Genomic DNA, 12,835 nt, shown 5'->3' with positions numbered 1-12,835 from the left:
ATGAAAAATAAAAATCCTGTCTACAGTGTTCTGTGATTTTTTTTTCACCTCTGACTTCCAGTCCTTTGGTCCACTATCTTGTCTTAGACAGGCAAAACTTTTTTCAATCAATCACGTGGGAGAGCCATCCTTTACCGAGAGGAGGAAGAATTTGTTTTCATTTTAGTCTACTCCATTGTTTCAAAACCATGTTTTGAGTTTCTCAAAGAAAACAGTATTATGTCCTGACTTCTGAGAAGTACTGTGGGAATAGTAGTGGTTTCAGTGTCAGGTGTCAGTGTCAAAGGTTTGAAACTGCCCTGCCAGTTAAAAATTGTGAGATCTTAGGTGTTGCCTGGGGTCTCCTGGGATCTGGTTCCTTATCTTTAAAAACTGAGGGAAGACGAGCACAAGGCACAGGGTTCAAATCCCCCAGCACCGCAAAAAAAAAAAAAAAAAAAAGAAAGAGAAAGAGCTGGGGATGTGGGGATGTGGCTCAGTGGTTAAGCACCCCCTGGGTTCAATCCCTGATACCACCCCTGCAAAAAAAGAAAAAAAAAAAAAAAGGAGAGAAGTTATAATACCAGATATGTAAAGGCATCTAGCCTAGTTCTCAGTACGTACTGTATAGTTAGTATTAGCTATAGTAAGAAAGTCTGGCTTCCTTTTGGCCCTGCAGCCTTATAAAGGCAGGACATGGGTTAGTGACAACCCCAGACCCACTTCCTTTATCAAGACTTCTCAGATCTTTAGTATAGGCTTTGGATTTGACCCTTCTATGAATTTTGACCTGCCCCTTCCAGAAATCCAGTTCTTCTACTACAACTAATGAGAAGATCACCAAGTTGTATGAGCTTGGTGGTGAGCCTGAGAGGAAGATGTGGGTGGACCGTTATCTGGCCTTCACGGAGGAGAAGGCCATGGGCATGACAAATCTGCCTGCTGTGGGTAGGAAACCTCTGGACCTCTATCGCCTCTATGTGTCTGTGAAGGAGATTGGTGGTTTGACTCAGGTAAGTGCCTAACAGTTGATTTCCCCTTGTTTCCATAAGCCCCTATAAGTTACCCATTGGCTTTCTGTGATACCATGTATCCCACAGGGACAGCACTGTCCTATTTTGGGTCATATACTACTGACAGACCAGGAAGACAGGGCTACCAGAAGATAAGGCAAAGGCAAGAGACTCTCCTGATAGTATGAGTTATTAGTCTGGGGTCCCACTAGAGTGCAAAAAAAAAGAAAGCTTGTAAATAATTCTGATTCCATGGAGGCAGTTTGGCATAGTAGCAAGTATAGGGTTTGGGGAGATGGGCATAGTTTTGAGTCCTGTCTTACCTTCTCAGAACAAATGTGACCATACCAAGGTCTATAAATCACTCTGAAGGGTATAATCTCAAACAAAAGTTAGAAATAATAAAGTTTTCAGCAAAATTTCTGCCACATGTATGGATCAGCAAGATGGTACAAGGGCAATCAGAGTAGTTGTTGACCCTCTCAATCCAGGAAACGTGCTCATGGAGATGTAATTTTAGGAGCTGCTTCATAGAAATAGTTGGTAAAGGAAAAAGTGAAGTGTTGGAAATATGTGTGTAGTTATTCTCTATGGGAGACTTAAGTGAATGGACTAATCCTTGCTGAAAAACCTCGGAAGAGTTGCCACCCAGAGACTTGCCCACCCCACCTTGATACCTTAGTTTGTTTTAGACTCAGTCTAAGAAGCAAATAGGTGAGGCCATGCTGACAGATAACACATACTGTTTTACAGACTGCTTCTCTCTCTGGTCTGTGGTCTCTAAACCAGAAACCTGCTCTTGGATCAGTCTGTGACTAAGCTTAGAGGGAAGGCGTGGCAGGGAGGGACTTATTCCAAACCTTCTAAATCAGAAGAAGAAAACAGCTGTCACCAGCAGAAAAGAAAGTGATTGGAATGAAGCCAACCAACAGTCAGTTATGAATTCCTTCTCCCTTTAGGCTTTCTTCCCCTCTGCCACAAAGAAAAACAAAACAAAACAAGACACGTGCATACTGCCCCATAACTGGCGTGGGAAGCAAAGCCACAGAACGCTTTGAGGTGACCCTGGGTGTATTCATGCTTATTTCTTTGATACTGAGTACTCATAATCAGACTGCTCGTGCCTGTAGGGAAAAGGGGCACCCTGGGTTAGATTTGTCTGACTTCTGACTGATGGGCATCTGAACTCATTGAACCTGTGATGAAGTATGGAGGGAATCCCCAAGCCTAGGCCTGTCTTCCAGTTTGCAAAAGGATGAAAACCTTTCAGATGCTGTGATGTAACTGAATTTTAACTACAATAAGAATTCATAGGAATGAGAGTGCTATTGTAAGTTAGTTTGTGAAAGGCTCCAAGAAGGCAAAAATATGAGTCCTGCACTTTTCTGAAAGATTAGTAGAGTTTATGTGGAGGTAGGGGCTGTTCTAATAGATTGGGCCAGAGATGGCATGATATGGGAGAAAGTCCAAATTATCATCCACCAACACCATCTCCAACTTTAGGAATAGCTCAGGTGTTACACCACTATTATAGGAAGTATTCATTCACCTCCCTTTGTTGTCCCTGTCTGTGCTTCCTTAAACTCTATTCTTTGGTATCATAGGCACCAGATCAAAATGCATCACAATCTATTAAATTTTCCTTGTGAATCGGGACTGGAAGGCCAAAGTGAGTCCAACCCTTTGGGTTCAGGCTTACTAAATGAAATACATGAAAAAGGAGATCTGCCGGGCTAATGGAGAAAAACTTAATTGTAGGGAGAATTCAGGCAATGGTCTTGTTCAATGTGCCCTGAGACTGAAAAAATTAGAAAGAACTATAGGCTGGCTGCTGAGAGGGTACAAAAAAAGTCATACACCAGGGGCTGGGGTTGTAGCTCAGTGGTAGAGCACTTGCCTAGCGTGTTTGAGCACTGGGTTCCATCCTCAGCATGACAGAAAAACAAATAAATAAAATAGAGGTATTGGGTCCATCTACAACTAAAACTTATTAAAATTTTTTAAAAAGTCACAAAGGCCCTGAACATCTTGACAATCTTGGCAGTGACTGGTGGGGGGAAGGGGTTTATAGTTACATATTACTGTTTTGCAGGGGAGCAGTAGCACAAGAATCTTAAATTTGCAGGGACCCCCACAGTGAGAAAAAAATCAGCTGTGAGTCAAGTAAAATGGTCATTGACATTGACAAGGGTCTCCCTTCTATAAAATGTTTTTCTTCTAAATTTAAAATAGAATTTGGGGCTTGGGGATATGGGTAGTAATGGAGCACTTGCCTAGCTTGTGCATGGCCCTGGGTTCAATTCTCAGCATCACCAAGTAAGTAAGTAAGTAGGTAGGAAAGTAGGTAGGATAAGTATATAAGTAAATTAATTTATTTTAAAAAAATAGGATTTGGAACTGGGCACAGTGGCGTACACCTATAATCGCAGTGACTTGGGAGGCTGAGGCAAGAGGATCTCAAGTCCAAAGCCAGCCTCAGCAACGGCGAGGTGCTAAGCAACTCAGTGAGACCCTGTCTCTAAATAAAAAATACAAAATAGGGCTGGGGATGTGGTGGTTTAGTGGTTGAGTACCCCTGAGTTTAATCCCAGGTACCAAATAAAAAATAGGATTTGGATCTGAGGAAGCATTGTACACTATTTTCAGTAGTACACTTGTATACAGCAAGGATCAGACTTTCTGAATTCTGTTGCAATGAAGCATGCTGAGGGTAAAGTGACGTCATGATTCCAAAAGAGATGAATACATTGCAGGAATCCATTTAGGCATGTGGGTAGACCAGATGGAAGGTGTACCCCAACTTTTCTGATTGGTTGTACAGGTCAACAAGAACAAAAAATGGCGGGAACTTGCAACCAACCTCAATGTGGGCACGTCAAGCAGTGCTGCCAGCTCCTTGAAAAAGCAGTATATCCAGTGTCTCTACGCCTTTGAATGCAAGATTGAGCGGGGAGAAGACCCTCCCCCAGACATCTTTGCAGCTGCTGATTCCAAGAAGTCCCAGCCCAAGATCCAACCCCCCTCTCCTGGTAAGGATGGGGTGGGCAGCCCCACCAAGGCCCAGGGCCTCTTGCCTTGGCTCCTTATTCAGTGACTCCTTATTCAATGGTACCTACCTCCAGCGGAGCAGGGCAGGTGCGAGGGATGTATGCTGTATTTTGTCCTATCACAGAGCTTAACAGGTTGGCAAATTACAGAGCGGACAATGGTAATTCCCTTGTGAGATAAACTACAGCAGCCATTAAGTTTTAATTTTCCTTGTTCACCTGGCATCTTGCCAAGTGTTTGTAAACTAGTGAGTGGGAGGGACACCAGAGAAGTGAGGGAAAACTGACAAATAACAGTGAAGCAGGGCCATCTGGGAGCTTTGGCCCACTGATGTCAGTGCCTTAGAATGTAACTCAACTGAATTCCCCAGGGAGCTGAGATGGTAATGAATGGGAAGGAGGGGGCAGGGAAGGGATATGAATGGAATTTTCTGATGGGAGTGCCTCTGCCCACCCTCCTTTCTCAGAGGGGGCTGGGGCCTAACTAGCATAGAGAGGGAAGAAGGCCAGGGCCCTAGAAGGTGGGTGTAAACATATGTGCCCTGGTGTTGACCTCTGAGGGTGTAATGAGTGCCTGGGATGACTCATCAGCCAGGGAGGCCTCAGCAGTGGGATATCTGCTGCTAGGAATGGTAACTAATGGAAACATTAATTGCTGGTAGTTCTGTGCTCATCAACTTAAGGGAACATTTGAACCTGAGGATGACATTGTGCTGGGTACTCAAGAATAGGAGCTCCTGTTGCACCACAAGTCAGATGCAAAATGGTCCCTCCCAACCCCAGATTTTGGGGACCCTGATTGGGGGCCTCTTATGCACCAGCATTAGTATTTAATAGGTTTCTTTGGGGATGTAAAGAGAGGTGGTCAGGGAAGCTAGCAGTGACTTACGAAATGATCAGCACGGTGATGTAATGACCATATCACTCAATGTTAAAAGTAAGCAGTGACCAAATTCATTCCCCCCTTTATGACCTAGCCTTGCAGATCATCTCCCGTGAGAGGGGTTGTCCAGGTTTCAAAGGCCTATGGAAATCTTTTACAAAGAGACCCTTGGGCTAGGTAGGGTGGCTCACACCTGTAATTTACTCTGCTACTCTAGAGGCTGAGGCAGGAGGATCACAAGTGTGAGGTCAGCCTGGGCAAATTGGCAAGAACATGTCTCAAAATAAAATACTTAAGGTGGGAATGTAGCTCAGTGGTAGGAGTACTTGCATGAGGATCCTGGGTTCAATCCCCAATACTACCCCCCACTACCACTGCCAAAAGAAAAACAAAGAAAAGAAAAAAAGAGACCCCTGGAGCATGTTTGTGTTTCTGTGAGAGTTAAACACACTCCTGGCAAGCAAGCTGCTCAGACTGCATCTCTGTCCACAGCGGGATCAGGGTCTATGCAGGGACCACAGACTCCTCAGTCAACCAGCAGTTCCATGGCAGAAGGAGGAGACCTGAAGCCACCAACTCCAGCATCCACACCACACAGTCAGATCCCCCCCTTGCCAGGCATGAGGTAAGACCAGGAACCAGGGGCAAGAGGTTTAGGGGACCCTGGAGGTTTTGGGCTCCTGTGCAGCCCAAGCCCAGCCTTTCCCTGACTAGCCAGTCCACTCCTGTGTGTCTTGCCTTCTGGAGGATTTGGCCTATTTGTTGTTTAATTGATTTTCTTCACTTTGGAGCAGGAGCAATTCAGTTGGGATCCAGGATGCCTTTCCTGATGGAAGTGACCCCACATTCCAGAAGCGGAATTCCATGACTCCAAACCCTGGGTACCAGCCCAGTATGAATACCTCTGACATGATGGGGCGCATGTCCTATGAGCCAAATAAGGATCCTTATGGCAGCATGAGGAAAGGTGACCAATTGTTGTTGACCATGTACTCATGAATACAGGGCCAGGGAAATGGGATATCTCCAGTGGCTGGGGATTTTTGTCAAGCCCTCTTCATTTCCATACCTCATCTCTAGGTATACCACCTGACCTAAAGACCTCCTTCATCCCTTCTTCCTTTCTTACCTCCTGGCCTTAGTTTGTCACCCTTAGTACTTACTTTTGCTGATTGGGTCCCCTTAAGATATGTTTTGAACCTGTCAGGAAAAGAGGCCCAAACTCTGAAGCGGGCAATTTATAAATTGCTTGGCCTGCTGACCAACAGTTTGTTCACTGCCTGCCTTTCTCCTTTCAGCTCCAGGGAGTGATCCCTTCATGTCCTCAGGGCAGGGCCCCAACGGCGGCATGGGTGATCCATATAGCCGAGCTGCAGGCCCTGGGCTTGGAAATGTGGCTATGGGACCACGACAGCACTACCCCTATGGAGGTCCTTATGACAGAGTGAGGTAGGCACAGCCCTTGCTCCAGTCCCACGTCTTCGATCCCACAACTCTAGTGGACTCAATTTGCTGCTTTAATTTCGTTTAGGACGGAGCCTGGAATAGGGCCCGAGGGAAACATGGGCACTGGGGCCCCCCAGCCCAATCTCATGCCTTCTACCCCAGACTCGGGGATGTATTCTCCCAGCCGCTACCCCCCGCAGCAGCAGCAGCAGCAGCAACGGTCAGTGAAGCCTGGTCTCGGTGCCACTGTTACTCAGGCTTTGCCATTCTCCAGCCTAATCTTCTGTTTCTCTCCCTCCTGTAGACATGATTCCTATGGCAATCAGTTCTCCACCCAAGGCACCCCTTCTGGTAGCCCCTTTCCCAGCCAGCAGACCACAATGTATCAGCAGCAACAGCAGGTAAGGAGGGAGTAAATGGGAATGGACTGACACCCCTCACCCCCAACCCCAGTGAGTGACCTTGTCAAGTCTGTGGCAGTCTTAAGAAGCTTACTTTCTGTGGACTGGGGTAGTGACTCAGTGGTAGAGCACTTGCCTAGCATACGTGAGTCACTGGGTTTGATCCCCAACACCAGAGGAGCAGGAGTAGAACAAACAAGTATCTGGGTATAGCCATCTTGGCATCCATAGGTTTGGGGTCCCTAAATGCAGATTATATACTTCCTCGGTTCTTGTCTCTGTTTTAGAATTATAAGCGGCCAATGGATGGCACATACGGCCCTCCTGCCAAGCGGCATGAAGGAGAGATGTACAGTGTGCCATACAGCACTGGGCAGGGGCAGCCTCAGCAGCAACAGTTGCCCCCTGCCCAGTCTCAGTCTGCCAGCCAGCAACAAGCTGCCCAGCCTTCCCCTCAGCAAGACGTGTACAACCAGTATGGCAATGCCTATCCTGCTACTGCCACTGCTGCTACTGAGCGCCGACCAACAGGCGGCCCCCAGAACCAATTTCCATTCCAGTTTGGCCGAGACCGAGTCTCTGCACCCCCTGGCTCCAATGCCCAGCAGAACATGCCACCACAAATGATGGGCGGCCCCATACAGGCATCAGCTGAAGTTGCTCAGCAAGGCACCATGTGGCAGGGGCGTAATGACATGACCTATAATTATGCCAACAGGCAGAGCACGGGTTCTGCCCCCCAGGGTCCTGCATATCATGGTGTGAACCGAACAGATGAAATGCTGCACACGGATCAGAGGCCCAACCATGAAGGCCCATGGCCTTCCCATGGCACACGCCAGCCTCCATATGGTCCCTCTGCCCCTGTGCCCGCCATGACAAGGCCCCCTCCATCTAACTACCAGCCCCCACCAAGCATGCAGAATCACATTCCTCAGGTATCTAGCCCCGCTCCCCTGCCCCGGCCAATGGAGAACCGTACCTCTCCTAGCAAGTCTCCATTCCTGCACTCTGGGATGAAAATGCAGAAGGCAGGCCCTCCAGTACCTGCCTCGCACATAGCACCTGCCGCCGTGCAGCCCCCCATGATTCGGCGGGATATCACCTTCCCACCTGGCTCTGTTGAAGCCACACAGCCTGTGTTGAAGCAGAGAAGGCGGCTCACAATGAAAGACATTGGTAAGGAGACCTCCCTGATTGAGTTGCTTAATCTACCCCTTTTCATCCTGTTCATTGTTCCCTCTATTCTGATATTCTAAATGTGGTTAAATCTGGTCCAGTATTGCCTGAAATAGAGCCAAAGAGCTTTGGAGAATTAGGAATAAGTTGATTTCAGGTTTTCTTTCAAGGCACTGACATGTAGTGATGTCCTAGAGAGCTTAGAAGCTTTGAGGGGCAGGTGTGTGTCATCTCCCAGAGAAAGCTGCATTTTTCAGAGTACTCCAAGTAATGGAGCATCCCTGAGGCTGCCTCCAGCCAACCTGAGCTTGGTGGTGGACTTCACAAAGGTTTATTTCAGGAACCCCGGAGGCATGGCGGGTAATGATGTCCCTCAAGTCTGGGCTCCTGGCAGAGAGCACGTGGGCATTAGACACCATTAACATCCTGCTATATGATGACAACAGCATTATGACCTTCAACCTCAGTCAGGTGAGTACAGATTCTGGAGTAGATTGGAAGAGCCTAGGATCTTCTTGCTGTACATAATACTAAGTAACCCTGGAGATGATGCCATCCTCAACCAAAATGGTCTTTCTCTAATATTTTCCATGTCACTATTTTGTTTTGTTTGGCGCTGGGCATGAGCCCAGGACATTGAGGGCAGTAGCAACTTGTGAAAGGTATGTTGGGTTGACTTCAAAGGGAATTTTGTTGGGGAGAAAATTTTTGGTATTGGTAAGAATCAGATTCTATGCCATGCATGTCGGCATAAGCCTATAATCCCAATAACTCAGGAGACTGAGGCAGGAGGATCACAAGTCTGAGGCTAGCCTCAGCAACTTAGCAAGGCCCTGTCTCAAAACTTTATAAAAGGCTAAGGATGTAGCTCAGTGGTAAAGCACCCCTGGGTTAAATCTCTAGTACCGCCCCCCACCCGCCAAAAAACCCTGTAAATTTGAAGAATTTTCATCATTTCATACATCTAATTACTGGAAAAACCAGAATTCATGCCTACATCTTTCTAATTCTAAAACTCTTGGTGTTTTCCATTCTGCTATACTGGTCAGCCAAAGATTACTCTAACTGGAGATTAGCTAACTGAAGATTAGTGTATTCTTCTCAAGGTACATGACCAATATAGGATCCAAGCTGGAGTTTTTTGTCTCCTTGCACCAGCTTGGAGACCAGTGTTTGGAGATCTGAAGCTTTGTCCCATTTGTGCTACAAGACTCATGGAGTTCAAATCTCCTAGTATGTTGGGAAACTAGAAAAGAGCACAGGAACATCTTTTCACACAGCATTCCCTTCTCTTAGCTCATTTTGGAAGGAGTCGTCCCACCACTACTTGACTTAGGTTCCACTTGGCAGTGGGATGTAGAGAGTGTTTAAGAGGGATAAAGGCAATGACTAGAAGGTAGAAAACAGGCCTGTTGAAGGAAAGCAGATTGGTTGAGAACGAGGAGGCTGAGAGTTGGGTGGCACTGATGGGTGAGGTGTGGCATGACAGTAGAATGCATTTTGACACATCATACATAAATGGAGTGCAGCTTCTCATCCTTCTGGTTGTGCATGCTGCTGGGGGCATATTTGTGCAACATTTGGGCAGAAGAAGACCTCAGCTCCAGGCATAGGAAAGTCGAGGTGAGTGATTTGCTTGCAAGCCTTTGGGTAAAGGAGTGACTGCCCCTCCCAGGTGATGCAAGTATCCGACTAGAAGGAAGGGGACACTGATAGAACTTGGGAGAGCTCTTATGTCAGGGACTCTCTTCTTAGGCCACTGTCCTCCCTTAATTTATTTCCTGCTCTTTTTCAGCTCCCAGGGTTGCTGGAGCTCCTTGTGGAATACTTCCGACGATGCCTGATTGAGATCTTTGGCATTTTAAAGGAGTATGAGGTGGGTGACCCAGGACAGAGAACACTTCTGGACCCTGGGAGATTCAGCAAGGTGTCTAGTCCAGCCCCCACGGAGGGGGAGGATGAAGAAGAACTTCTAGGTCCTAGATTAGAGGAGGAGGAGGAAGAAGAGGCAATTGAAAATGATGAGGAGATGGCCTTTTTGGGCAAGGACAAGCCAGCTTCAGAGAATAGTGAGGAGAAGTTAATCAGTAAGTTTGACAAACTTCCAGTAAAGATCGTACAGAAGAATGACCCATTTGTGGTGGACTGCTCAGATAAGCTTGGGCGTGTGCAGGAGTTTGACAGTGGCCTACTGCACTGGCGGATTGGTGGTGGGGACACCACTGAGCATATCCAGACCCACTTTGAGAGCAAGACAGAGCTGCTGCCTTCCCGGCCTCATGTGCCCTGTCCAACAGCCCCCCGGAAACATGTCATAACAATAGAGGGTGTGCCCGGGACAACAGAACAAGAGGGACCTCCACCTGATGGCCCTCCAGAAAAACGGATCACAGCCACTATGGATGACATGTTGTCTACCCGATCTAGCACATTGACCGAGGAGGGAGCTAAAAGTGCAGAAGCCACCAAGGAAAGCAGCAAGTTTCCATTTGGCATTAGCCCAGCACAGAGCCACCGGAACATCAAGATCCTAGAGGATGAACCCCACAGTAAGGATGAGACCCCACTGTGTACCCTTCTGGATTGGCAGGATTCCCTTGCCAAGCGCTGCATCTGTGTTTCCAATACCATCCGAAGCCTGTCATTTGTGCCAGGCAATGATTTCGAGATGTCTAAACACCCTGGGCTGTTGCTTATCCTGGGCAAGCTGATCCTGCTGCACCACAAGCACCCAGAACGAAAGCAGGCACCACTAACTTATGAGAAGGAGGAGGAACAGGACCAAGGGGTGAGCTGCAACAAAGTGGAGTGGTGGTGGGACTGCTTGGAGATGCTCCGGGAAAACACCTTGGTCACGCTCGCCAACATCTCGGGGCAGTTGGACCTCTCCCCATACCCCGAGAGCATTTGCCTGCCTGTCCTGGACGGACTCCTACACTGGGCAGTTTGCCCTTCAGCTGAAGCCCAAGACCCTTTCTCCACCCTGGGCCCCAATGCCGTCCTCTCTCCCCAGAGATTGGTCTTGGAAACCCTCAGCAAACTCAGCATCCAGGACAACAATGTGGACCTGATCCTGGCCACACCCCCCTTCAGCCGCCTGGAAAAGTTGTATAGTACCATGGTGCGCTTCCTCAGTGACCGAAAGAACCCGGTGTGCCGGGAGATGGCCGTGGTACTGCTGGCCAACCTGGCGCAGGGGGACAGCCTGGCAGCCCGTGCCATCGCAGTGCAGAAGGGCAGCATTGGCAACCTCCTGGGCTTCCTTGAGGACAGTCTTGCTGCCACACAGTTCCAGCAGAGCCAGGCCAGCCTCCTCCACATGCAGAACCCACCCTTTGAGCCAACTAGTGTGGACATGATGCGGCGGGCTGCCCGTGCGCTGCTTGCCCTGGCCAAGGTGGATGAGAACCACTCGGAGTTCACTCTGTATGAGTCGCGGCTGTTGGACATCTCAGTGTCACCATTGATGAACTCATTGGTTTCACAAGTCATTTGTGATGTACTGTTTTTGATTGGCCAGTCATGACAGCCGTGGGACACCTCCCCTCCCTGTGTGTGTGTGCGTGTGTGGAGAACTTAGAAACTGACTGTTGCCCTTTATTTATGCAAAACCACCTCAGAATCCAGTTTACCCTGTGCTGTCCAGCTTCTCCCTTGGGAAAAAAAGTCTCTCCTGTTTTCTCTTTCCTCCTCCTTTCCCTCCCCACCACCCCTCACACCCTTCTGTTCCTGTCCTTACCTTACTCCCCTCAGGACCCCACCCTATTTGAAAAGACAAAGCTCTGCCTACATAGAAGACTTTTTTATTTTAACCAAAGTTACTGTTGTTTACAGTGAGTTTGGGGAAAAAAAAAACAAAATAAAAATGGCTTCCCTGGTCCTTGCATCAATGGGATGCCACATTTCATAACTGTTTTTAATGGTAAAAAAAAAAAAAGAAAAAAAAAAGAAAAAATACAAAAAAAAAAAAACTGAAGGACAAAAAGGTGACTGCTGAACTGTGTGTGGTTTATCGTTGTACATTCACAATCTCGCAGGAGCCGAGAAGTTCGCAGTTGTGAGCAGACCCTGTTCACTGGAGAGGCCTGTGCAGTAGAGTGTAGACCCTTTCATGTACTGTACTGTACACCTGATACTGTAAACATACTGTAATAATAATGTCTCACATGGAAACGAGAGAAGACGCTGGGTCAGCAGCAAGCTGTAGTTTTTAAAAATGTTTTTAGTTAAACGTTGAGGAGAAAAAAAAAATGGCTTTTCCCCCCAAAGTATCATGTGTGAACCTACAACACCCTGACCTCTTTCTCTCCTCCTTGATTGTATGAATAACCCTGAGATCACCTCTTAGAACTGGTTTTAACCTTTAGCTGCAGCGACTGCGCTGCCACGTGTGTATATATATGACGTTGTACATTGCACATACCCTTGGATCCCCACAGTTTGGTCCCTCTCCCAGCTACCCCTTTATAGTATGACGAGTTAACAAGTTGGTGACCTGCACAAAGCGAGACACAGCTATTTAATCTCTTGCCAGACATCGCCCCTCTTGGCGTGATGCTGTACAGGTCTCTGTAAAAAGTCCTTGCTGTCTCAGCAGCCAATCAACTTATAGTTTATTTTTTTCTGGGTTTTTGTTTTGTTTTGTTTTCTTTCTAATCGAGGTGTGAAAAAGTTCTAGGTTCAGTTGAAGTTCCTGATGAAGAAACACAATTGAGATTTTTTCAGTGATAAAATCTGCATATTTGTATTTCAACAATGTAGCTAAAACTTGATGTAAATTCCTCCTTTTTTTCCTTTTTTGGCTTAATGAATATCATTTATTCAGTATGAAATCTTTATACTATATGTTCCACGTGTTAAGAATAAATGTACATTAAATCTTGGTAA

The 12,835-nt window shown here is 47.2% G+C and overlaps 1 protein-coding gene across 5 annotated transcripts in view; it reads left to right on the top strand.

The window, feature by feature from the left end:
- Positions 1-12,835, top strand: part of Arid1a (AT-rich interaction domain 1A) — a 78,987-nt gene extending 66,152 nt beyond the window's left edge. For 2 of the 5 annotated variants that reach the window (XM_047549308.1, XM_047549279.1), the window contains exons 11-19: positions 783-992; positions 3,814-4,021; positions 5,415-5,547; positions 5,717-5,889; positions 6,221-6,371; positions 6,454-6,769; positions 7,057-7,948; positions 8,289-8,419; positions 9,744-12,835. In XM_047549308.1, coding sequence (XP_047405264.1) covers positions 783-992; positions 3,814-4,021; positions 5,415-5,547; positions 5,717-5,889; positions 6,221-6,371; positions 6,454-6,769; positions 7,057-7,948; positions 8,289-8,419; positions 9,744-11,474 — 3,945 coding nt within the window. In that variant the 3' untranslated portion in view covers positions 11,475-12,835. Of the gene's footprint in view, positions 1-782; positions 993-3,813; positions 4,022-5,414; positions 5,548-5,713; positions 5,890-6,220; positions 6,372-6,453; positions 6,770-7,056; positions 7,949-8,288; positions 8,420-9,743 lie in introns of all 5 variants that reach the window. The other 3 variants (XM_047549299.1, XM_047549289.1, XM_047549271.1) reach the window with 3 other exon arrangements.

Source organism: Sciurus carolinensis, chromosome 1 (assembly GCF_902686445.1).
Source record: "Sciurus carolinensis chromosome 1, mSciCar1.2, whole genome shotgun sequence".
In the NCBI taxonomy this organism is placed as follows: Eukaryota; Metazoa; Chordata; class Mammalia; order Rodentia; family Sciuridae; genus Sciurus; species Sciurus carolinensis.
The sequence above is the reverse complement of the archived record's forward strand: the minus strand, read 5'-3'. Positions and strand labels throughout refer to the sequence as shown.